This window comes from Schistocerca cancellata, chromosome 5, assembly GCF_023864275.1.
Source record: "Schistocerca cancellata isolate TAMUIC-IGC-003103 chromosome 5, iqSchCanc2.1, whole genome shotgun sequence".
NCBI classification, from domain to species: domain Eukaryota; kingdom Metazoa; phylum Arthropoda; class Insecta; order Orthoptera; family Acrididae; genus Schistocerca; species Schistocerca cancellata.
In genome coordinates this window covers 163,551,336-163,579,049 of record NC_064630.1, presented here as the reverse complement: position 1 = coordinate 163,579,049, position 27,714 = coordinate 163,551,336, and the positions used below count along the sequence as shown (strand labels likewise).

Genomic DNA, 27,714 nt, shown 5'->3' with positions numbered 1-27,714 from the left:
GCCAGGTCTGTATTGTATGGTGGATGTGATGTGTTGTATACGAAACTAAAACCTGCCATCAGATCCAAACGTCGTGGAAAACTGTGAAGAGGCCTCATCTTGCAACAAGATAACGCTCGCCCACATTCTGCCAAACGGACAGCCGACGCAATAAAGGAGTTGAGATTCGAGGTGCTGGCTCCAAGCGATTTTCACATGGTTGGACCCTTAACGGAAGCACTATAGGGAAGAAGATTTGAATGTGATGAATACGTCATTGTTGCGGTGCAAAATTGGTTAAAGATTCAACCGAAAAACGTGTTTCCTGATGAAATAAAAAAAAACTCGTAAAACGTCGGGAAAACTGCATTGAAGTCCAGGGAGGTTACGTAGAAAAATAACGCACGTTTCAGTTTTCTATCATCAGAATAAGTACAGCTTTTCACAAATGTGCCTTTACATTTTGAATTCCCGTAGTATACTTGTACGTAGATGATTTTGTAAATAAGCTTTACCTATAATGCACCTATAATGGCTTTTCTGATAGTGCATACGCGTGAATAGTGAGTTTTGGCATTAACATCTATTTATAAATAACTGTTTAACCATGGGTAACGCCACGGTCCAAGCTAGTAACATATGTAATTATACTAACCCCCTAAGACATCCCCCCAACTGGTAAAAGCAAAAATCGCACACTGTTCCTTTGTCATAGTTGTTTGGCGCGATTTGTGGTTTGCATCGTGGGGATAAAGAATAAAGGGCAAAACGCGTCTGGAACGTAAATAAATATTGTATTTCAGCAAGAAGAACGCGTTTTGAAACTACAAAACAGATATTAATTATGTTGCCTTACAACTGGCATCGTCGTAGTGAATAACTGTGCGGTTACCTCATCGATGACTTGGGAAAAAGCCATGATTTTCTTGCAAGCGCTCGCGAACGAACTACTTGGTTTCTTTTCATCAGACTGATTGCTGCTTATTTTTCGGCTCGTTTCGTCTCCTGCAGTGATGTTGTATTCGGATTTTGCATTTCCACAGTTTAATTTTTTGACCGTTCCCTAGGACCAGCTGACACCAGCCTGGTTTTGAGCTGCGGTCAAACTGTGCAGAATCCATTGACAAAACATATTTTTCATTGCTAGATATTCTTGCGAAATGGAGTGTACAACCCTAGAATGGGTGTCACGGGAAGTCAAACGGCGATCATCTTCTATCAAGTTGTACACAAAATCGGAGCCTTTTGCATCAACAAGGATTTTCTTCAACTTTCACCAAATTCGCATTTTATTTTATCGACATGATAACTAAAACTTTGTGACTATCTCCTCGTAAAAAGCGATATGGAATGGCATAAAACGTGAAATCAGTATTACGAAAAACGACCGGAAGACTCAGAATTGTTGAAAGGGCTCTGGGAAAGTGCGACCTGTTCAAAAAGACTACTACGACGTTTTAAGCATTGATCAAGTAGGCAAGATCGTAGGCATGGCGCTGCTGAGGCTGTAACGTGTCGGCATAGGACATATGAAAGTGTAAGGTAGAATATTAGACAGGCGACGTTGTTCTCGGGAAACCTCAAAAAAGGTTCAAATGTGTGTGAAACCTTATGGAACTGAATTGCTAAGGTCATAAGTCCCTAAGCTTACACACTACTTAACGTAAATTATCCTAAGGACAAACACCCACACCCATGCCCTAGGGAGGACTCGAACCTCCGTCGGGACCAGCCGCACAGTCCATGACTGCAGCGCCTGAGACCGCTCGGCTAATCCCGCGCCCCCGGGAAACCTCGTTAGTCAAATTTAGGGAAGCGGTGTTTGAAGAATACTTATATTCTGCTGCCTGTGTCGTACATAGGGGTTGGACAAAAATATGGAAAAACACATTACCATGCCCAATAGAGTAGGAAACCCGTCAGCTCTCAAAACAACTTCCATCCGCCTCGGAATGGATAAATACAGATTCTGTATGGTTTTAAAGAGAATCTTCCACCATTATTCCTGCAACAGAGTGGTGACAATGATACAGGTGAACAGCGACCACGCACCTTTCTCTCCAACGTACACCACAGATATTTAATAGTGTTGAGATCTGGCGGTTTTTGTGGCCAGGGGAGGTGCGACAATTCATCCTCGTACTCACAGAGCCAGTCCTGGACGAAGCTAGTTGCGTGAAAAGGGGACCTGTCGTCGTGGAATACGGCATCACCATTTGTGACAAACATTGTACCGTGGGATGGACCTCATCAGCCAGAATGGTCACGTAATACGTGGCAGTAATGAGACCTTGCACAGCAACCATGGATGCCCATGGAATACCACGATGAGATTGCCTAAATCAACACTTAACACCCGACATGTTGCTCTCTTGGGATGTAAACTCGCCTAGAAGTTAGAAGCAGTGAAATAAGACTCATCCGACCAGATGACTTTATTTCATTGCTCCGTAGTCCAGATTTAATGCACTCGAAGCTACACATAACACTGTTGTGTCCACAGCCGACACTTACAACGTACTGAGGACATTGTACAGGTGCTATATCGTCAAATACAACAGCACAACATGCAGGTTTGACTAGAAATCGATTTGTGTTTAAGTAAGCATTTCTCGCAGTGTTTCCATAATTTTGCCAACCCTTGTATCTACACTCCTGGAAATGGAAAAAAGAACACATTGACACCGGTGTGTCAGACCCACCATACTTGCTCCGGACACTGCGAGAGGGCTGTACAAGCAATGATCACACGCACGGCACAGCGGACACACCAGGAACCGCGGTGTTGGCCGTCGAATGGCGCTAGCTGCGCAGCATTTGTGCACCGGCGCCGTCAGTGTCAGCCAGTTTTCCGTGGCATACGGAGCTCCATCGCAGTCTTTAACACTGGTAGCATGCCGCGACAGCGTGGACGTGAACCGTATGTGCAGTTGACGGACTTTGAGCGAGGGCGTATAGTGGGCATGCGGGAGGCCGGGTGGACGTACCGCCGAATTGCTCAACACGTGGGGCGTGAGGTCTCCACAGTACATCGATGTTGTCGCCAGTGGTCGGCGGAAGGTGCACGTGCCCGTCGACCTGGGACCGGACCGCAGCGACGCACGGATGCACGCCAAGACCGTAGGATCCTACGCAGTGCCGTAGGGGACCGCACCGCCACTTCCCAGCAAATTAGGGACACTGTTGCTCCTGGGGTATCGGCGAGGACCATTCGCAACCGTCTCCATGAAGCTGGGCTACGGTCCCGCACACCGTTAGGCCGTCTTCCGCTCACGCCCCAACAACGTGCAGCCCGCCTCCAGTGGTGTCGCGACAGGCGTGAATGGAGGGACGAATGGACACGTGTCGTCTTCAGCGATGAGAGTCGCTTCTGCCTTGGTGCCAATGATGGTCGTATGCATGTTTGGCGCCGTGCAGGTGAGCGTCACAATCAGGACTGCATACGACCGAGGCACACAGGGCCAACAACCGGCATCATGGTGTGGGGAGCGATCTCCTACACTGGCCGTACATCACTGGTGATCGTCGAGGGGACACTGAATAGTGCACGGTACATCCAAACCGTCATCGAACCCATCGTTCTACCATTCCTAGACCGGCAAGGGAACTTGCTGTTCCAACAGGACAATTCACGTCCGCATGTATCCCGTGCCACCCAACGTGCTCTAGAAGGTGTAAGTCAACTACCCTGGCCAGCAAGATCTCCGGATCTGTCCCCCATTGAGAATGTTTGGGACTGGATGAAGCGTCGTCTCACGCGGTCTGCACGTCCAGCACGAACGCTGGTCCAACTGAGGCGCCAGGTGGAAATGGCATGGCAAGCCGTTCCACAGGACTACATCCAGCATCTCTACGATCGTCTCCATGGGAGAATAGCAGCCTGCATTGCTGCGAAAGGTGGATATACACTGTACTAGTGCCGACATTGTGCATGCTCTGTTGCCTGTGTCTATGTGCCTGTGGTTCTGTCAGTGTGATCATGTGATGTATCTGACCCCAGGAATGTGTCAATAAAGTTTCCCCTTCCTGGGGCAATGAATTCACGGTGTTCTTATTTCAATTTCCAGGAGTGTACTTTAGCGATCATAAGAATAGGAGAAATTAGGATGGGTGTTGACGTGTACAGACAGTAACTGTTACTTGCTCTTTATGGTGTCGTGTGGTGCTTCCTGGTATAAAATCAGGGGAATACAGTGGAGGCAACCTGGCTCCAGACATCTTCACTGAGAAGCCAAAGCATTATGACCACCTTTCGAACGTACTACAACAAAGATTCTGCGTGGTATGGATTTGACAAGTCCTTAGCAGGTGTCGGGAAGCATGTGGCTTGTCTACTCACAGGTCAAACAATTCCCGGTGGTTTGTGTGAATGGAGCTGCCGCGCGCTAGTGTTCTGAATGCGCTCCACAAGGTTCATATCAGGTGAATTTGATGGTAAAGACATCAACGTCAGTTCACTATAGCCGGCCGTAGCGGCCGTGCGGTTCTAGGCGCTTCAGTCTGGAACCGCGTGACCGCTACGTTCGCAGGTTCGAATCCTGTCTCGGGCATGGATGTGTGTGATGACCTAAGGTTAGTTAGGTTTAAGTAATTCTACGTTCTAGGGGACTGATGACCACAGATGTTAAGTCCCATAGTGCTCAGAGCCATTTGAACCATTTGAACCAAGTTCACCATAATATTCTCCAAATCACTGTAGCACGCTTCTGGCCTTGTGATGTTGACCGTTGTCCTGCTGGGAGCACCATCGCCGTCGAGGAAGACGTCAAACATGGAAAGGATGAAGGAGGTCTACAGCTTTGTGCCTTCAATCAGTATGACAAATCCAATGGAAGCCCAGGTGAATGTACCGCATAGCGTAATACACTACTGGCCATTAAAATTGCTACACCACGAAGATGACGTGCTACAGACGACAAATTTAACCGACAGGAAGAAGATGCTGTGATATGCAAATGATTAGCTTTTCAGAGCATTCACACAAGGTTGGCACCGGGGGCGAAACTTACAACGTGCTGACATGAGGAAAGTTTCCAACTGATTTCTCATACCCAAACAGCAGTTGACCGGCGTTGACTGGTGAAACGTTGTTGTGAGGCCTCGTGTAAGAAGGAGAAATGCGTACCATCACGTTTCCTACTTTGATAAAGGTCGGATTGTAGCCTATCGCGATTGCGGTTTATCGTATCGCGACATTGCTGCTCGCGTTGGTCGAGATCCAATGACTGTCAGCAGAATATGGAATCGGTGGGTTCAGGAGGATAATACGGAACGCCGTGCTGGATCCCAACGGCCTCGTATTACTAGCAGTCGAGCTGACAGGCATCTTATCCGCATGGCTGTAACGGATCGTGCAGCCACGTTTCGATCCCTGAGTCAACAGATGGGGACGTTTGCAAGACAACAACCATCTGCACGAACAGTTCGACGACGTTTGCAGCAGCATGTACCATCAGCTCGGAGACCATGGGTGCGGTTACCCTTGACGCTGCATCACAGACAGGAGCGCCTGCGATGGTGTACTCAACGACAAACCTGGGTGCACGAATGGCAAAACGTCTGTTTTTCGGATGAATCCAGGTTCTGTTTACAGCATCCTGATGGTCGCATCCGTGTTTGGCGACATCGAGGTGAACGCACATTGGAAGCGTGTATTCGTCATCGCCATACTGGCCTATCTATCACCCGGCATGATGGTATGGGGTGCCATTGGTTACACGTCTCGGTCACCTCTTGTTCGTATTGATGGCACTTTGAACACTGAACGTTACATTTCAGATGTGTTACGACCAGTCGCTCTACCCTTCATTCGATCCCAGCGAAACCCTACTTTTCAGCAGGATAATGCACGACCGCATGTTGCAGGTCTTTCTGGATACAGAAAATGTTCGACTGCTGCCCTGGCCAGCACATTCTCCAGATCTCTCACCAATTGAAAAAGTCTGGTCAATGGTGGCCGAGCAACTGGCTCATCACAATACGCCAGTCACTACTCTTGATTAACTGTGGTATCGTGTTGAAGCTGCATGGGCAGCTGTACCTGTACACGCCATCCAAGCTCTGTTTGTCTCAATGCCCAGGCGTATCAGGGCCGTTATTACGGCCAGAGGTGGTTGTTCTGAGTACTGATTTCTCAGGATCTATGCACCCAAATTGCGTGAAAATGTAATCACATGTCAGTTCTAGTATAATATATTTGTCCAAGGAATACCCGTTTATCATCTGCATTTCTTCTTGGTGTAGCAATTTTAATGGCCAGTAGTGTAGTTGCTCCTGCCGTTGCGCTTTCGTGGTGTGGTGCGTGTTTCGAGCATCGGCTCGCCAGGATGACGGCGTATCCGGACACGACCGTCAGGCGTGATTCATTCTACCAGGCGATACGTTTCCATTGATCTCAATTATGACATGTCCGATACAATTGCAGTTGGTGATGTCTTTGATATGAGGTAGAGGTCGCCTATTGTGGCGCCAATGTCGAGCAATGTGCGCTGAATTGTGTGTTCCGAAACATTTGTTGTTGCATCGGTGTTTGTCGTCAGTTCTGTCATGGATCGTCGACTATCCTGCTTCCGATATTCACATTCTGTGATGAGGCGTGGACATCCAACACCTTGTCACCTACTCGCGGTTTCACCGTATATGCTCAGAACAGTAGCAAACAACGATTCCCCATTCGTCTCTGCTTCGCTTACAGATTTTCCTTCCCAAGTACCTGCCCGTAACGCCACGAGCACTTCATTTTGCGGTGTATGTTGGTCATAGTGCCTTGACTTGTCATTATGATATTGGTAAGTCTGTAGTCGTAGCAGTTAATATTCCTCTTCAAAATGCACCAGACGTTTGGACGCCTCTTGGGATTTTCTTCAGGAGTATTATGATGTTCCCCGGTGTTCAGCCATTCAGGGTGTAATGGTTCTTTATTTACGTGACCATTACGGCGCTCCAACCCCAGTTCTCGATACAAGTAATATCGTACTACTTTTCTGCGAAGTAAGAGACATATTTTTGTGACAATATTCACATTTGGTTTTATTAATGTATAGGTACTCCGATGTATCGATATATTACAGTGATATGGTTCTTGTGTGTATTCATTTCTGTGAGACTGTCATAATCTTTGACTAACTTGTAACCGTTTTGGCGCGAATGCGCACAGGGCAGTCTTTGTTTCACTTTGCAGAAGTTAAGTTGTTATTTCGTTTTGTAAAAGAACAGTCAAGTTTTGTGTTTGGTTAAAGTGGAAATTAAATATATGAAGACTGATACAAAACTGTTTTCTTGATGATGTGACAGTTAAGATGAAGTATAAGTGAATTTACAAGAAGTTTAATAAAAATGTGGATCGCGAACACCAAGTCAAAAATTATTTCTACCATACCACTGTTCTGATCTGGGATTGTTTGATTATTAAGACCCGGCGGAGGTTCAAGTCCTCCCTCGGGCATGGGTGTGTGTGTTTGTCCTTAGGACAATTTAGGTTAAGTAGTGTGTAAGCTTAGGGACTGATGACTTTAGCAGTTAAGTCCCATAAGATTTCACACAGATCTGAACATCTGAACATTATTAAGAATTTCCTGAAAAACGCATTTGTTAGGTCTTCAAATATTGCTAAAATACAGATCTAGACCTTCTAGCAGTCAAAGTGGAATCACGCTAGAATCAACAAGATGAGCCATAACAACTTTTACGAAACCTACGTGGGAATCCATTCAAGACAAGTGCCAAAATTAATGACTTTTTTACAGTGACTTCATTATTTCCATTCTGACGATACCATCCACAGTCAATAACTTTGTTGTTGCCCGATAAAGCGAACATATGCTCCGTGAGCAACATTATTAATCTGATTTCTAACCTACTTTGCAAGTGGTGATATTGTTAGAAGGGCCATCATAAGACCCTTAAGACCCTTGAAGAAGACCCCATCGGAGTGGTCGAAACATCGAGTACTGGAGAAGTTTGCCAGAAGATTTTACCGTCAATCATCTCTTCCAGTGCTTTGGTTGCAAAAAGATCAATGTGTCACCTCCAGCCTACCCAACCACTCTTTGCACGGGTATAGTAACACGGCTAGACTGTGTATCAGTGCTGGGAAAGCTTATTACACATGTTAAATGGCCCTCCCTCGTCGTTCGTTTGGTCCAGCGGCGCTTGTAAACCTCGGGGGCTCCGGGCGGAGGAGACAGCGGTCGACACGAGTCGGCAGTCGTGGAGATGGCGGTGCGAGTGTTTAGTTTAGCCGGCGGCTAGCTGAGCTGCCACCGCTGCGTCGGCTACCTGTTCGGTCCCGCGTGCGCTAGTTGCGGTCGGTGCCGCGAGAGCGCACCCCAGGCGGCAGGTGGGCGGAGCCGGTATGACAGGTAGGGAGGCAGTGACGCGGCCGCTCTCAGTGCTGCGGCGACGCGCGGACGAGCGTGATCTCGTGTGTGGTGTGTGTTTGTGGAGTACGTGAGCGCGGTGCGCGTGTGCGGCGGGATATGTGCGCCGAGACATGAGCAACACGTCGTCCCTGCGGCGGCCCGCCTCCGGGCTCAGCATCAGCGTCCTCGGTACGGAACCTCTCTCTCACCACATTCTGTCGTTAACTGTGAAGTGCCGTTGTTAGTCATATAATCAACTGCAAAACAACTATCTGAATATGGAACAAGAATTAACTACGCTCGCCCATGATCACGTTGTGTGCATGTGCATCCGTTATTGATTATTTCTCACGTATTCGACTAGGCTTGTCGGGTATCGAAAGGGAGACCTTAACGGGGAACGGCTTGTCTGGCGGGAATGCCAAATGCGCAGGGGCAAGGATACGTTCAACACAGTAGCCCAGCGTTTTCGTGAAATCAGTTAGGACTGACACCTGCACAACGTTTTGTACCGGTACTCCAGATTTATCAGTGAGTGATGGTCTGAAATTCTACTTTCCATTCAAAATTCCACCTGTATCTCTTTATTCAAGGCGTTTGTTTGTGTTTTTATTTCGCCTTCTCCAGAGACCGCCATGCGTTTATAGTGCGTGTGTGAATAATAGATTGAGATGGCTGGATGATTAACACTCTGACGTGGGTTTAGACTCCATTACGGCTGCCATGCATAAAGCTTTATTTTTCTGCCTATCTCATCTCATCTCATATCTTACCTGTCGTCCGTACTGTGTGTTCTCATTTATCTAGACTTTTTGGTGTGTGTGTGTGTGTGTGTGTGTGTGTGTGTGTGTGTGTGTTCACATGGTTCACATGGCTCTAAGCACTATGGGACTTAACATCTGAGTTCATCAGTCCCCTAGACTTAGAACTACTTAAACCTAACTAACCTGGCACCACACACCCATGCCCGAGGCAGGATTCGAAACTGCGACCGTAGCAGCCGCGTGGTTCCGGACTGAAGCGCATAGAACCGCTCGGCCACAGCGGCCGGGTGTGTGTGTGTTTGTTTGTTTTAGAGGGAGGTAGACAGACTGAGAGGGGGGGAGGGTTAAGGAAGCAGGTGGGCGAGCTAAAACCAGAATGGCACCTTGTGATTGTTTCGTGCATCGGAGTAAGCTGTGTAACAACAGACCAACGTACTACTACAGTGTTTCAGACGACGATTTCTTTAACACTATTTTCGTGCAAGTTATGAGGCTACCATAAGTCATGACTCTCTTAGGTCTATGCGCAGGGATTCCCTTACCTACCACCTCAGTCTGTTGTTTATCTTCTGTTACTGTACAGGAAACTTCGTCGCCTAATTCTTGATATGGTGTGCTACTGTTCCGATTTTCCTGTAACCCATATGAAATGATGTGTAATTGAATATAAGAGTTATTGACTGTTCTGTGGTAGTACTCCAGAGTAAAGAATGGGCCGTTAAGAACATAGCTTCTCGTCGACGTCGGCATTACTAGAGTCAGATGACGAGCTTGCCCGAAAGGGAAAAAGAGAAATAAAAGGTCTTGATGTTATCAAACCATTCTGAAATTCACCTGAAGTGTATCTCGAAAATTATGAGAAACCGATAGTAGGGTAACGCTCTAAGGATTAGGATCCTCATTCTTTCCTAATACTGCACCAACTCTCTCCGTCTCTGTCAGCATTCTTAGTGATTACTACATGAGCTTACATTCTCTTTTTCCTGAAGTCTAAAATTGATTTCATTACACAAAATGTCGTTTACCGTATCGTCCAGGAAGTGGTATCGTCTCACTGCCATTGCCGGATCCAGTTATAAAAAAATTACTGTAATGATAAAACGCCGAAGTTCGCGTGTTATTTGCTCTTTTGTATTACTAATTTCACTTTGTTAACAAGAGCATCATCAGATATTAATCGCGCTGATGGCAACATGTTTAATGCTCATCGCCATTGTCAGACGCTAAGTGGTTTAAGCTCGATATGCCGTGTTTACTGCAATCCATTGGCTGGGCGTATAAGTAATAAAAAAGGAAATAATGCGCCACCAGCAGCGGTTTGTCTTCACGTTAACTGTTAACGGTCGCCGCGTCCCGTGCAGACGATGCATGCGTTCGCCCACTCAGTTATACAAAGCTTCCCTGTCTGGCGTGTTCCACCAGTACGGCTGTTTTCGTCGTGGAACTGATGTACACAAGAATTTTAGAGGCAATTCGTACGCTCTGATACATGTCAATAATATCTTTTACTCGTATTCTAGACGACTGTCCTGATAAGTTAAAAATAGGACGATGCCTGTCGCAATACTTATTAACGTGCACTTTCAGGATTTCAGTTACTGACAGTGCTTGCTATGGCGCTTTTTGCCTGACGAACCACTATTTCACCTCTTGCGATACAGCTGGTAGAAACTAACGTATGTATCGTGTAACTATTGTAGAGACCAGGAAGGGATTCCCGGAGATACGCGCTTGCTCGTTTCCACTGGCTGCCGGCGCCGTGCAGACAAAAGAAGTGCAGCGGAAATTAATTGTTAGCACACTGCAAAGCTTCCTGGCAGTGTTCAGCCTCTGTTACGAGACCGTAATGTACACAGTCGCGGAAATCCGTACACTGCATTGCGATGCGTATCTGTAATACAGCCGACAATGATGCTACGCTGCTCCTAGAAGAGAACATACATTCTATGCTCACAAGTCTGAAGTTCACGCGCACCGCTGACGCAAGTATCCTTGGATTTGCTGCGCTATCCATCTCGTCTTACGATTTACGGTTGCATAAGGTCTTTGAGGAATGTGAATGGTAGTCAGTGCCTAGGCGTAGTATGCACAAATTCTTTGCCGGAGTTAACTTGTCTGATGAGAAGGGAAGGTAAGAAAATTTCTTATTTATTTTCTATCCCTAGGACTAACTCCTTACTCGGCTGCATTGCAGGGGTATCTATCTCTTCGAAAGATTCGAATTTTGGAACAAACACATTGATTCGTTATCGTTCCGTTGACCATAGATGTGGTAAAACTTGCAATGTCTGGTGTGATCTACTTGGTTGAAAGTAGTGTAAAAGACAGTGTCATTAAACAAGGAAGGCAGTCTGATTGTTGTGGTTACACGACTAACAATGAGACCAGTAGTTCCTTATATATTTCTGTAATAAGAGGATTCTATTACCTCAGTTGTCCAAGTGGATTATGTAATTAGAACGATAAAGTCAGCAGCGAGGTGCAAACAGTGGCAATAATAGTCTCCTGTGACGATTCTTGGCGAAGAGGGTGACACCAAAAAGTGACAGCTCGCACACCGACTCTTGTAAATGTATGTTGCCCTTCATGAATATCGTCTTCCGCGTGACGTTCAAACTTTCATAAGAGGCCTATCTTGTTTTTGACTTGTCGAAATCTTCTCTTAGTGTTGATAAATAACTACGCAGGATCCTCAGCCTTTTCCATGCCATAAAAACGATGCAGAAAAGACATTACATGACGTAAGCAGTCCACCATACTGCATGATTTTTCTGGCTAGCAGTCCGATTCCCCAAACTGGATAACCCGCTATCTGTGGTGTATTTTCGTTACACGTTATGTAAGATGAACTGACAAGCATGAGTCAAAACTGTGGCTGGCGCTACTCTAGATTATCGATAGGATTATCTAAGACGAGCTCTGTCGCGCAGCTTCGTTGGAGTTGCGCAATGGGAACTGTCTGTTAGCGAGAAAGGGTACCTACCTTTCCTGTGCAACTCGGCGGTGGAGTGGAAATAATGCACTAGCCTATTCTTTGCTGTTGCCGCAAAATTTTACAGTTTCTTGGTAAAACACGCGGTTTCATACCAGTATCTCCTGTATCTCAATGACACATTGTACTCGATTCTACAGCCACCTAGCTTTCGAGGATATTTTGTGTTTAAAGCCCCGACAACAGCAAAGCTACTCCACACGCAGCATAAACTCGGTTTGAATAGAATGTTCCGTGTATTCGATCGCGACCTTGGCAAAGGAACAATACAAGCATAGGATGGGTAGTACACGAACACTGCCTTATCGAAAACTGATTATAACAAGAGTCGAATTAGAATCGCTTCGTCCTGTTGCTAACCGTGTCATGTCTTACGTGTAACTGTTTAATAGTAGTAGCTTGTCACACTTTAAGTGTTACATGTAGGGACGTCTCGCGTTGTGACCACGGAAGGGAAGGAAGAGGGCGCAGCCTGGTGTTATATCTTATGGATAGTTCGAGAAGGGACGGTGGCCGCTGCATTTTATTTTCACATTCGACGGAAGGATCACCACTAATGGTCTCAGATGAGATCATTCTGTTAGAGAATGCGGAGAGACCTAAGATCCGAGCGCGGACATCGGCGCATAGGCTAGTGATCAGAAACTGTATGACGTCATACTTTCTACACCAAAATAATGTTGATTGCAAGACTCGAACCACTTACCCACATTTTGATTGACATAGTACTTGCGTCCACTACAGAACTCAGCGGTGGACGCCGGTATCGTTGTTATATTAACAATCACAATTGTACTGTGTTGCCTGTTGTGTGGGTTTATTTCTCATAGCAATCCTACTGTTTGACTCTCAGTCCATGTTGTGCTGCATTCGGTATTGCAGTACACTGTTCCTAGTAAGCAATATTTTTTATCGTTCCCCTGACCTGGCTCACTGAGTTTTCCAGTGGATATCAGGAGATAACTGACTCGGTCTCTCGGTGAAGGAAACAGTTCTGTATGACTCACGACCACGGGATAAATCAGTGTTGTACCTATCGTCTGCGTGACAGACGAGCACAAGATGGTACGGCACTACCTGCCAGTGTCTTTGATCGCTGCAGTATCATCGGAACCAGGCACTTGTACCATTCGTCTAAAGTCTCGCAATGATTAGACATTTTACATATCACTGAGTCAAGGATGTGCCAAAGACTACGACGATTTGGGCACTGAGGTTAACAATGTACCCCCAGTTGTAGCATCAGTATAGAAAGACATCAGCGCAAAAGCCCAGTTGTTGATTCAATGCGTCAGTGCTGGATAACATATATTAGTACCCATACCATCAAGAAAAAGCATATGTCCACGTGGTACGCACCTGTAACTCCTTGTGCCAAAGCGGATAAAACAGAACGTGGCTTGCTATCAGGGCTTAGCATGAGCAGAGCAACATCGTCTTTGGAGATGGCAAGTGTCTTGGATCATGAAATACGGTTTACAGCCAAAGACATATCAAGGCAGTGTCTAAAATACTCTTGCAAGAGGGTTGCACACAAACTTGTTTTTTTTTTTTCTTCCAAGAAGTAGGGCGCGCTCTTTGAGATGCGACGAAGTGCTGACTCGCGGTCCTTTTCAGTCAAATACCAATGGGGATGGTAGTGGGGCCGATGGGATTACAATTTGGTAAAAAATGGGAAAGGTTTACTAGTTCCAGGATTTGTCTTACAATCAAGGGAAATCTTTCGAAAACCTTGGCCAGAATCAGTGTAATGGAACTATTTTTAATTTATTTTTTGGACAATGATGACCATTAGTCCAGACAAAAACCAAGTAGATGTGAGTTCAGGCTGGTGGCGACATAAGGATTGGAACGCTAACGAATGTATGCAAACCTAGGCCGATGTGCTGCAAGCTCTGCTGAGAATGGCTTGACAGAAAATACGTTTTCAAGTTTTCTTCAGTTCAGTCCAGTTGGTCTCTATGAATACATGACTGTTGGCATATTCCCTAATTCGACCCCACTCTTTCCAGAGAGTGGTCGACCCACAAAAGTTATCAGCCAGGTAGTCACGAACAGTAATACTCCTGCAACACTACGTTGGATGCTACCCTTACAGTGCAACATATTCCAGTAGTATTAAGAGTTTCTCATACTTGCCTAAGAATACCAAACAACAGCAAAGTTTAACGCTTCATTGTACAGCAGATGTTGAACGTCAACGGTTGTATTCAGTTGCTCTTTCACAGAAAGAATTCTCTGCGAAGACACAGGCGTTTCGTTGTAGTTGGCGTATTGTGCGTTAACGTCGGACGTACGGTACGTACAAAGTAATAACGCGTAAGCCGCATAATACTCAGGCTGTGTGTGGACAGCCGAAGAGGCTCTTTAATACCCCGAGGCCTCCCGCTGAGGCACCTATCCCGCATTCTGAAGAGACGGGCGGCAAGCAATCTGAGGGTACAACTTTTTTGTACGTTCATCTTGCATCAGCGCCATGCTGAGATTTCGTTGAGAGTTTACTTCTGGTTTCTTTTAGCAGACTCGATAACACTGCATGGACGTGTGTTGCTTGTGTGTGTGTGTGTGTGTGTGTGTGTGTGTGTGTGTGTGTGTCTTGGAGGAAGAGGAGAAGGTGGGAGAGGAAGCTGTGAAAATTTTATTGCTTCGATTCAAAATCCCGCAGACAGAAGCAAGAGAAGCCGCCTAGGCTTACAATAATACGCGTAAGAATCAGACATACATTTGTATCGAGAATTATTCTGAATGGTGCGAAAGTTGGCCGTTGACCCTAAATAACGAAAAGTGTGAGGTCATCCACATTAGTGCTAAAAGGAATCCGTTAAACTTCGGTTACACGATAAATCAGTCAAATATAAAGGCCGTAAATTCAACTAAATACCTAGGAATTACAGTTAGGAACAACTTAAATTGGAAGGAACACACAGAAAATGTTGTTGGGGAAGGCTAACCAAAGACTGCGTTTTATTGGCAGGACACATAGAAAATTATCAGATCTACTAAGGAGACTGCCTACACTACGATTGTCCGTCATCTTTTAGAATACTGCTGCGCGGTATGGAACCCTTACCAGATAGGACTGACGGAGTACATCGAAAAAGTTCAAAGAAGGGCAGCACGTTTTGTATTATCGCGAACTATGGGAGAGTGTGTCACTGAAATGATACAGGATTTGGGCTGGACATCATTAAAAGAAGGCGTTTCTCGTAGCGACGGAGTCTTCTCAGGAAATCCCAATCACCAACTTTCCCCTCCGAATGCGAAAATATTTTGTTGACACCGACCTACATAGGGACAAACGATCACCACGATAAAATAAGGGATATCAGAGCTGGTACGGAAAGAAGTGGGTGTTCGTTCTTTGCGCGCGCTATACGAGATTGGAATAATAGAGAACTGTGAAGGTGGTTCGATGAACCCTTTGCCAGGCAGTTAAATGTGATTTGCAGAGTATCCATGTAGATGTATTCAGACGTTCGATTGTCCTAATTGGAAAGAGCCATAGAAAACACTATTCTTCATGATGAAACCAACAATTTACCGTGGGTGCATCTTGAGGAGTAGTTTGAGAGGGATAGCGTCAAGAGATTGTGGTGGAAGAGAAGCACAGTTTATGCTAGCAGAAGCTGCAGCTTTCTGCACACAGGCCGTACCGTGTACTGAGAAAGCAGTGTCACGTGTGTACACATTCATGGCAGCTTTTGACAGCTTCTCCAACGGACACAACACAGTGGAGATAAAGGGAATCTCTGTTATGAATTTTCCTGGTGTTTACCGCGCCGTTTTTTCTATTTCGGCTTCTACAGTAGTTGTGTACCAGCCTGCAGAATGTGTCACATTTCACAGCCTTTTATCTCTCACAACAAAAACTATAATTTTGTTCTTAAGCAGCATTACAGGTTATTGAAGGTTTGTCATACTGTCAAATAGAGAAACCTACGGTAACCGAATGAAGTATCTTTGTCTACCATTGCACTTTTTTGACAACTATTAAAGGGTTCCTATAAATTATATAGATCTCTAGTACTCGAACGAAACATCTATTTGTTTAAAAAAGGGTGATATTTCAGAGCTGTAAAAGACATTCCAGTGTGATGGATACCATCCCCATGCGTTTAAAAGTCTAACAAGTCCGAGGTCTGCGAATTATTCTCAATGAAGCTACATTAAGCGTGATATTCGCGACATACTTTAGTACCCTATGTCTTCGCCCCCGTCACTGTATTCATTCTGACTCCTATTTACAGCGATATGTCCACTTGCAATTTATTATTGAGGTTGTTACGTAGACGTGGTTAGAATTTTCTTTACCATGGTCAAGCTGCACTGCAGTTGTAGTTAACATCGTCAGTAATTTGTAATACTAACGTAATGTGGATAGCTCTGTGGATCCCGCGGTCTTCGATACACCTGAAATTACCACACCCTTGTGGAAGTTTCTGCGCATTACTCTCTCATTGATCCACCCATTACATTAAAATATTTTGAGGAAAAATCCTTTTGGTGTGTGACTAGGCGTGAAATATTCCAACATTTCAGACAGTTTTGCCAATGCCACATCAGGGTGACGAGATATTATATACAATTGAGACTTTTATTGAAACTAGTACAATACGTGGGAGCCTGTGTCCTGAGGTTAAAATTTGGAGCGGAGCTGGTAATCGAAACCGGTTGTGTGCCCTTCGCGGGTAGTGGAGCAATCCGAGCATTCCTTGCTACATACTTCAAAATGTTCCTTGCTGGTCGTGAAAAGGTAGAGACCAGCGTTTGATTCCCATTCTGAAATACAGATTTATCAGTCATGTGGGTCAGCTTCGACCATCTCAGCGCCCAAAGAGTTGAAGCAACAAGCCATCGATGATAGTATGTAAAATATTTATTAACCTTAGGATTGTAAATCCGCTTTTCATGCGTTTTAGAACTCATTGCATCTTACACAGTATTAATCGGGTTATTATTGCTAATTTAATACGTATTATGTTATTTGGATTTTTCGCCTCTTATTAAGAGCAGGCTGTAGCGTTCAGTCTCCAGATCTGTGCATAACCTGGTGACGATCGGTTTCAAGTTCAGAGCGATTGTGCAATAAGGATTATGTCGTCTAAACAGCTGAGTTATATACTGATCACATTAAACCATCTGTACCTAATTATTTAATTCACACTGTGGTCGAACGCTGACATTTGGGGCAATACATGGCGTATGTGTCCGCTCTTACATTTAGACTGCCTGCAAAATCGGGACGTAATTATGCAGGCTGCTTCCGGCTCGGCTCAGGAGGTGCTATCAGAAAAAGAGCAGTTACCTTTCCTTTCATAATAACACAGGTTATCTGCAATCTCTGAAAGTCATTTTATTTGAATGGTGGTATACCAAGTTCAGTATGTTCAGGCTGATTAGCTCTAACATCCTTGCCATCTGAATTAGCATTCCGTCTGTAGTGATTTCGAGGTTTACGTGATTTTGAACATTAGCCTTACTTCCCACCTACACCACCATTAATGAACATTGCCAAGAGCGCCATCATTCTGCACCAACGACTACACGCTTTTCGCAACGCAGTCTGCGGCTGACACAATTTAGCTGCGGCCTGAAGTAATTTTGCTCTGTCGTCAGCATAAATGCCAGCAGCCACATTTCACCGTTGTGTCTTTACAGCTGCATACATACCCTAGCAATGTGCATTGTTAGGAGCACTTTCCATGAAACAAGTTGTTAAGGTACACTTCTTTTCCATTTACAAGTTCAACACGATAAGATCGATTGCTTGTGTCTCCGCGAGTGCTGTTGCACAAACATCTCCCGTTCTGTGCAGTAGTAGTACGTACTTACGGAGCCGAAGAGTATTCAGCACTCTCTTACCGAAAACTTGAAACGGGGATCCTCTAAGTAGCTATTTTCGAGGAATTATTTTCTCTATGGAGTCTAGGAGCTGAAGTTCTACAACGCTGCGAGACAAACGTTCCTGTAGGCATTCGCGTAGCCCGTCTTTGAATATGATCCATAGTCCTACCTCGTAGGAATCCTACACATTTGAATAGTATAGGCTGCAATAGTGCTTTCCTACAACGAAGTCTATGCCATGTCTCCATACACCAGCAGGTACATCCATGAATGACTGGTAGCAGCCGGCCGGTGTGGCCGTGCGGTTAAAGGCGCTTCAGTCTGGAACCGCGTGACCGCTACGGTCGCAGGTTCGAATCCTGCCTCGGGCATGGATGTGTGTGATGTCCTTAGGATAGTTAGGTTTAATTAGTTCTAAGTTCTAGGCGACTGATGACCTCAGAAGTTAAGTCGCATAGTGCTCAGAACCATTTGAACCATTTGACTGGTAGCATCTGTACATGAAATGTATTTGCTGTTCCGAATACAACAACCATCGGGGAATGAGGACAATGAAAATTTGTGCCGGGCCAGGACTCGAACCCAGATTAAACGCTTTACGCGAGAGGTCTCTCTAGTCGCTTCGGCTATCCGTGCACGATACTTGGCCAGACTAAATCTTCCATACGTCATCATTCCTGCGCACGACATGTACTCATACACACGTTATGTAATTCCCGTACAGGGCACGACATTTTAAATGGAAGTCGCTGCCTGCTATCGGTGGGTAAATACAATACTGCAGTGCCTGTGTCATTAAGAAAAACAAGGTAATATTCCTTCGTACATGGATGCTTGGCCGGCCGAAGTGGCCGTGCGGTTCTAGGCGCTGCAGTCTGGAACCGCGAGACCGCTACGGTCGCAGGTTCGAATCCTGCCTCGGGCATGGATGTGTGTGATGTCCTTAAGTTAGTTAGGTTTAACTAGTTCTAAGTTCTAGGGGACTAATGACCTCAGAAGTTGAGTCCCATAGTGCTCAGAGCCATTTGAACCATTTTGAACGGATGCTTGTCCGAAGGGACGTTGCATCGTTCTTGCTAACAACAGAGGCACTGCAGTATCGTATCGTATCGATTCCATGTGTGGTCCGTTATTAGTATACGTTGCTACATTGCACGAAGTGCAGTAAAAGCGCATTGAGAGGTGCTCGTTAAGCTTACGCATTATGGACGCTGTGGAACAACGGGACTGTATATTAACTGAATGTAAATGGGGCCGGCCGGGGTGGCCTAGCGGTTCTAGGCGCTACAGTCTGGAACCGCGCGACCGCTACAGTCGCAGGTTCGAGTCCTGCCTCGGGCATGGATGTGTGTGATGTCCTTAGGTTAGTTAGGTTTAAGTAGTTCTAAGTTCTAGGGGACTGATGACCTCAGAAGTTAAGTACCGTAGTGCTCAGAGCCATTTTTTTTTTTTAATGGGGCTCTCTGCGATCAGTCATTTACGAAATATTTCTTTAGTGCCATGAAGCATGTCATCCGCAAAAAGAATGAGTTTGCTCACTTAATGTTATCTGCTAAATCGCTAGTATATAACGTGGATAATTACGATCTGACAAGAGAATAAAAAAAATTATGTAACAGTCAGTGTTCTGAACTTCTTCCACGACACGAACATTTAACTCCGTCGCGCGTCGTTCATACCAGACCGAGATTTTTTTCAGATCGCTAGTACATCCTGCGTTAAATGTGCAGCTCATTTCGGGTTGCGACGTGGGATTTCTTTTGTACCTGCTGCTTGGATGCAAGCAGCTTCTCGACTCCGTATCATATTTATCAGTTTTGCATGACGCTGAGATACGTTGTGCCTCCTAGTACATGTTCTTAATATTTTTTTTTTTTTGTGTTTCAGGTAAGTGGAACAGCCGTCCCACGTAAAGCAGCACTGCAAACGCAAAGGAACGCGCAAGGTAGGCTTCACCGGCTGCCATATCCATTCCTTGTAACGAAAGGGAGTGCAAAAATAAAAAATAAAAAAAACAAGAAGTTAAAAGTAATTAAGAAATACTAAGTGCACCATAAAAGTAAAGCATGTTGTATCGACTGTTGCTTACAGCGTTTGCTTTTAGTAGCTCGATACGGGACGGTATATGTACACACTGAAGAAAAAAAAAAAGACGGCCAGCTCTTGCGAGAGTGCGCGCGAGCTGTAAAATTTGTGATACGGCTCCAGCCGTCACGGCAAGACCTGTATGTATCTCTCTCTCTCTCTCCCTCGTTTTCTTTTTTTTTTCACTCGGCCGGCGTCTTGTTTTCGGACGCGCGTTTTTTAATCGTCCCCGCGGCGTTCGCCATTTGCATGATTGCCCGCGAGTCCCGTTTGGCGCCTCCGACAGACGAGCGAAGCGGGGCGCGCGGGCAGCCGGCGACCAGACACGAAGACGGCTGTCTGGAGGCGCCGCTGCCTGCAGCACGGATAATTGCGGACGCGGGACTCTTCCTCGTTACCACCGGTCGGCCGTGTAATCACCCGAGGGCGACCGAGCCGCACCGAATACTGCCGAACGCTGATCCGAACTCGGCGCACGCGCAGTCGTACTGCTGCTCGTTAGGCCAGTAACTGCACAGAACGCGAAAATATCAGAGTGCAAGGCCCATGTTACGATACGGAAACAACAGACCGACAGTAGCGCTCCGTGTGGCCTGGCAGTGAACTTCGAATTCGGGAAAATATGGAGCGATATTTTGTATTCTTGCTTTGCGAAATACGAGTACTAGATGCTATTTTTCATTTGTACTTTATGAGCGTATCTGGTCGCCTAGTGGTAAGGCCGGTATTACACTATCAAATTTCTTTGTCAAATATCTTTGTCAAAGATATTTGATGGTGTAATCTAGGGCCTCGCTGTAGATTTGATCAAAGAAGTCGCTTGTCTTCTGTTCACTGCAATGTGACATGTTACCACATGGAGCGCTAGCATCGCTGCATTCTGTCGTCTGTAGTGTTTTTACAAACATTGCCGGTAAATACAATTGGTGTGTGCTGACAACTACAAAATTAATAGAGATGTATGAAGCTGATGAGGCGCTTTACAACGTGAGGCACGCTGAATACAAAAATAAATTACAAAGATTGGAGACCTAACCTAACCCTCTCCTGTAGCAAGGAATCAGAGTGTTACAGTGAGCCTGTCTTCTGCAGATGTAGCAGTTCTTAAGTGAACATTGTGCTCTGTGATATGAGGATACACTTCATTGAGCACATACAGAACTGTATGCTCATCCATTCTTAAGTAATTGATGTACGACTTGACGTCCTCCACTATAAGCTCACATAACAAGTTTTGTTGTATGCTTTTATCGTGTCGTCGTAAAACCCACGGCTTCACCCAGGTGTGTTTCCTTTTTTCGCCCGCTTCTCTTCCGCATGTGGACACAGAGCAATTGTGGTACATGCAACTGCTGCGGTTAATAAAAAGTTGTTGTTGTCAGCCATCTTGAACTTTGACGAAAAATATGATGACAGTGAAATACCCCTTCTAGCGCTACGTCAAAGATCTTTGTCAAATATATTTGACGGAATATTTGATCACATCTTTGATCAAATCTTTGACAAAGAAATTCGATAGTGTAATACCGGCCTAAAGTATAGTTACCTAAAGAGCCTAACATTGCAATTTCGACCGTTTGGCTATTATCAAGTGGAAATTATGTTCCTGATTACTACCTTCTTCTGTGTACTGCACTCTTTGAATTGCAATGTAAATATTTTGTTTTTCATACGAAAAAGAAACTGGTTCAATCGCATAGTATCCTGTGACTCATGTCTATTTGTTACTGCCTACGAATCCGTGTGTGAACTCCATTTAAATGCACTATAAGTATAGTGCTCGTATTCTGCGGTATTTTTGTTCCCATCCGTTTTCCATATTCACGCATTTAGTGGAGGCTGCCGAAATTTTCATTGATTACTACTAAAATGTAGTGTTTGAAGCATCTGCTAATAACTTGTGATAACATTTCCGTAACTCCTGTCGCATTTTTATCATTTAGAAGGAAGAATGCACTAGTAACCAGTTTTACAAAGCAGACTCATCTGGATCTACATCCATATTCTGCAAGCCACTGTGGAATGCGTGGCAAGAAGCAACACCATTCAAAGAGGAATTACATACCTATTCCGTGACAATAAGTAATGGAGTTGAATAGTAGTACTGTCAAAAAGTGCTAACATGGAGTTCTCCATTAAATGCGAGAAAGTACGAAAAACGGATGCAAACAAAATTAAGGCAGAATAAGAGCAGTACTCGTACAAAACTCTTAAATAGAGCAGTTCACACACAGCACGTTTTAATCTGTTCCGTGAAATGGATGGACTCATGAGTGTAACATCGGCAGTTCCTGCCCGTACACTGATACTGAAGTGATGCTAATGCCTTACGTTCACGATTGCTTCGTGGATCTGCATCTGCCCACGCAGACATATTGTTGTAATTTACTACACAATGTCTTGTAAGTACTGTCTCAAATACACTAACAAATACTAAACATCACTCGTGAGAAGTAAAATGGTCCATATCTCAACAGATACCGGTTTCAGGTAGGGTTGAAAACTACTGTAGCCGGCCGTAGTGGCCGAGCGGTTCTGGGCGCTACAGTCTGGAACCGCGAGACCGCTGCAGTTGCAGGTTCGAATCCTGACTCGGGCATGGATGTGTGTAATGTCCTTAGGTTAGTTAGGTTTACGTAGTTCTAAGTTCTAGGGGACTGATGACCTCAGAAGTTAAGTCCCGTAGTGCTCAGACTCATTTGAACCAAAACTACTGTAGACGCTCATGAGTAAACGTAGGCAAGGTAGCTTTTAGGGGAATCATGTAAGACACGCTTGTGATCATTATGAGGTAATGCCTGATACGTGAGTAACACACCCAATGTACAGGTAACGCAGGTATGACCTTAACTGACCAGAGCTACTAGGAAAAGCCAGGAGCGGTGAACTGTCTAGAAAATGAACCTTGATATACACTCTATGATCAAAAGTACCCGGACACCCCCAAAAACATACTTTTTCATGTTACGTGCATTGTGCTGCCACCTCCTGTCAGGTACTCCATATCAGCGACCACGGTAGTCATTAGACATTGTGAGGGAGCAGAATGGGGCGCTCCGCGGAGGTCCACTGTTTCCGATGTTATACTAAAGTGGAAACTTGAAGTGACACGTACAGCACAAAAGCATACGGGCCGACCTCGCCTGTTGACTGACAGAGACCGCCGACAGTTGAAAAAGGTCGTAATCTGTAATAGGCAGACATCTATCCAGACCATCACACAGGAATTCCAAACTGCAACAGGATCCATTGGAGGTACTACGTCAGTTAGGATGGAGGTGAGAAAATTTGGATTTTATGGTCAAGCGGCTGCTCATAAGCCACATATCACGCCCGTAAATGCCAAACGATGTAAATGCCAAACGATGCCTTGCTTGGTGTAAGGAGCGTAAACATTGGACGATTGAACAGTGGATAAAACGTTGTGTGCAGTAACGAATCACGGTACACAATGTAGCGATCCGATGGCAGGGTGTGGTTATGGCGAATGCCCGGCGAACGTCATCTGCCACGTGTGTAGTGCCAACAGTAAAATTCGGAGGCGGTGGTGTTATAGTATGGTCGTGTTTTTCTTGGAGTGGGCTTGCACCACCTGTTGTTTTGCGTGGCATTATCACAGCACAGGCCTACACTGATGTTTTAAGCACATTCTTGCTCCCCACTGTTGAACAGCAATTCAGGGATGGCGATTGCACCTTTCAACACGATCGAGAACCTGTTCATAATGCACGGCCCTGTGGCGGAGTGGTTACACGACAATAAAATCCCTGTAATGGAGTGACCTGCACAGAGTCCTGACCTGAATCCTATAGAAGACCTTTGGGATGTTTTGGAACGCCGACTTCGTGCCAGGCCTTACCGACTGACATCGATACCTCTCCTCAGTGCAGCACTCCGTGAAGAATGGGCTGTCATTACCCAGAAACCTTCCAGCACCTGACTGGACGTATGCCTGCGAGAGTGGAAGCTGTCATCAAGACTAAGGGTGGGCCAACGCCATATTGAATTCCAGTATTACAGATGGAGGGAGCCACGAACTTTCAAGTCATTTTCAGTCAGGTATCCGGATACTTTTGATCACATAGTTTATACGGTAAAGGGCTGAGTAACCTAATGAGTATTTTTGTTCTACATGTTACATTTCTGTCTGTTGTTTAAGAATAGACAATATTTATAGGAAAACTGGAATTGTCAATGTTTAATTCAGGTTTTATTCTAAAATTGTTGATTTGTGACGTGAAAGAGAGGGCTGTTGTAGTAAAAATAAAGAAAACAATACAGATTTACTCTATAGTGCTAGAAAGCGCTATTTACTCAGCAAAAACGTAAAACTAAAAAAAGTAAAACACAAAACAAAAATATATCAAACATTGCTTCAATACTTCGTCGAACTTATATAAAACATGGGTCTGTTACTTAGAAGCAACTTTTGCATTTATCAATAGTATCAGTTTCATTACGACGAAGAACCTTCTGTTGGGTACAAAATAACAGTAATAATTATATGTAGATGCTCACGTTTGTGCATGTAAACTGCGCTTTGATTACTTAAAACCGCAGAAGTTACGCGATCAACTCATTTTTATTACTTGTAAAATACAATTTGAGTTTTGTAAGGATATAAAATACGCAATGAACTAACGTTAAGTGATGAGCAGTTCTAATTTTGTGCAAAACAAACAGCCAAACAAAAATGCAAAGAAGTCATCGACTCCCAGTTTCACTGTTCCACATTCATTTAGATTTCTTTGCCTGCCAACACTACTGCTAATTCTACCATTTACTACGTCATTTATGTCGTGTACTAAAACAACTAAATCGTAGTTTTTATGGAGCGCAACTCTAGTTTCAGGGCAGAGTTAGTACTAATACTACATCGTAGAGGAATGTGTCACACTTAAAAAAATAAAATTAAAAGGCAATAAAATGATAAACTTACAGAGCTCGTAGACAGTCTGTAGAGAGCTCATGTCTGAAAACGTCCAACTGGCCGGCCGCGGTGGTCTAGCGGTTCTGGCGCTGCCGTCCGGAACCGCGGGACTGCTACGGTCGCAGGTTCGAATCCTGCCTCGGGCATGGGTGTGTGTGATGTCCTTAGGTTAGTTAGGTTTAAGTAGTTCTAAGTTCTAGGGGACTTATGACCTAAGATGTTGAGTCCCATAGTGCTCAGAGCCATTTGAACGTCCAATGACGCTACAGTACGTCGAAGTTACAGGAAGGAACGCCTGCCGCTAGGCAACCCCTCCGGCAGCAAACAGGAGCTGTATGGCTGACTCCTTTGCCGATTCTGTATTTTCGTACAGCTGATGTTCGCTGCTGAAGGAATGGCCTATTGGTACGCATTTTCCTATCCTCACTTTATTCCTCTAGACATCCTCTACAGCTTCTCGGTATATCTGTGTTACACGCTCTATACTGGGAAAGATTGCCAGTCGGCATCGACACAGTAGCGGGCTCGTCTCAAAAGAGACCTGCTGTCGCTCCATGGCCGTGGTTTATGAAGGCGCTCAAGTCTGTATGTAGTCATCGTAGTAGTTAGTTTCTCGTTATTTCTACGTCCTACAGCCATCTGCCGACGGTACTGTCGTTTCCAGCCTGCGCGTAGCGTCGCTCCTCAATAAATATCAACATGGTTCTAGTTCAGGCTATTTTGCTATTGATCGACAATCTGTTGGTGCTTTCTTGTATTGGTTCTTGCTGCAAGTGTACTTGTACACAGTGAGACGTACAGCAAGCGTTGGTAATGTTCGGTCCACCTGTGTAGACTGCAAGGGCCACAGAAACTGTCTCCCCTCTTGCTCATTCATTCCCACTACAGCTGTCTCTTCTCGCTGTGACTACTTCTCTCGTCCCCGTTGTCATTGTCATAGACTCTGTCTCTCATAACGAGTGATTCCCACCTACTTCCAGTTTCTTCTTCTCTTTATTCCTCTCTCGCCGATACTGCCTCCTTCACTCTCTTCCTAGCACTGTTCTGTCACTGTCAACTATGTTCCACTGTTACTGCGTCCCTCTCTTTCTCCCAAACTGCCTTTGTCTCCCTTGCTCTTTCTGTACCACAACTACTATCTACAGCCTTCCAGTATTAATTTTATTACTTTTTCGTCTCTTTCCCTCTGCCACTGTCTCCTTCTCTGTCAGCATAAAAAATCGGGAATACCTTACGCAAGCCAAAACTGATGTGTTTCACACTATTGAAGACGAACAAGGGCTCATAATTCTTCAAAGAGCCCATCTTTATCGGACATTGTTTTCTTGTTTTGGTCCATGCTACCACCTCTGAAATTTGCCTACCCTACAATCTTAGCAACAACAGTAGCGGTACACGCATTCCACTGTCAGAGGTATCAGAGCTATTCTTGGTTACAACTTTCGACCCGGTTGTTTCCTACCAGGTGCCTTACCTTAGACTGATACATTTAGCCTTCTCCATCGTCCCTGGACGTTGGAACATCATGACGGAATCACCCTGTATAAAGGGTTCTTTTAGTCAAATACAGGCTAATTAAAGTTAAATTTTCAAAACGCTGTAGAAATAACACCACTGGTCAGAATGACGTCAAATTGCAACCGAATATTATCGGAGAAGGGGGAAAACGTATGATAGAAGAAAAAATAGTGTGAAATGTTATCAGTAGAAGGCGCTGAATGTGTCAGAATACGTAAATGTAAACACCTGTCATGTGCACGACCCATTGAAGTTCGTATAAACACGCCGGGTATACGGCTTTTCCTCCTTTCGCATCTGCGACGTTCGCCATGACTCTCTCAATGGAGGATCGCGTTCTGCTTGTAAAGCTGTATTACAAGAATGAATGTGCACACGTCGCTCTGCAGAAGTTCCGGATACTGAAGGGTTTGAAAAAAGGCGTTGGTCCGATGACTGACATGCGTCTGGAGAAAACGATTCGGAAATTCGAAAAGACGGTTCCTCTGACAACCTGGTAGAGGAAGGAAACGAATTGATTCGACGTCAATGGAAGCAGTGACCACAGCATTGCAGGAGGAGACGAGTGGTGGTGTGTAAACGTGTAGTGCACGGAGATTTGTTCGAACATTGGACATACCGCGAGCACGGAGCGTAAAATGCTACGAAACATCCTTCTTTGCTATGCATTCAGAATTACCCATGTGCACGAGTTGCTTCCTGTTGACCTGACAGCAAGAGAGACCTTTGCTTTAGAATTTCTTGCTCGCATGGAAGTGGACAATGATTGGCCGTGGAAGATTTTGTGGACAGACTAAGCCTACTTCCATCTGACAGGATGTCATTACACAGAATTGTCGAATGTGGGCAACGGAAAATACACACGCAAATCAACCAGTACCACTTCATCCTGAAAAGGTCACTGCCTGGTGCGAGTTTACGGCATGATTTATACAGGGCCATATTTTTTCGAAGAGTCAGGTGCTTCCGGTCCTGTTACCTGTACCGTCACTGGTAAGCGCAATGAGTGTCTTTTGCGCAAATACGTCATTCCAGCTCTCCATCAGGCGTGGATGTGTGGATGGGATCATTTGCAAGCATGATGGCGCACCTCCGCACATTGCAAATCCAGTTAAGCAGCTTCAAAAGCGCCATTTCGGAAATGCTAGAATTATCAGCCGCCGTTTCCCTACAGCCTGGCCGTCCCGATCACCTGATCTTAATCCGCGTGACTTCTGGCTGTGGGGCTATCTGAAAGATATA

General features: G+C 45.1%; 1 protein-coding gene across 3 annotated transcripts in view; it reads left to right on the top strand.

The window, feature by feature from the left end:
• The window catches only part of LOC126188938 (protein TANC2), a 572,082-nt gene that overhangs the window by 308,794 nt on the left and 235,574 nt on the right, over nucleotides 1–27,714 (top strand). The window contains exon 1 of one of the 3 annotated variants that reach the window (XM_049930680.1): nucleotides 8,381–8,528. The exons of the other annotated variants lie outside the window; for them this stretch is intronic. Within the exon in view, the coding sequence (XP_049786637.1) occupies nucleotides 8,471–8,528 (58 nt within the window). The 5' untranslated portion in view covers nucleotides 8,381–8,470. Of the gene's footprint in view, nucleotides 1–8,380; nucleotides 8,529–27,714 lie in introns of those variants that run through there. 3 annotated transcript variants of the gene reach the window in all.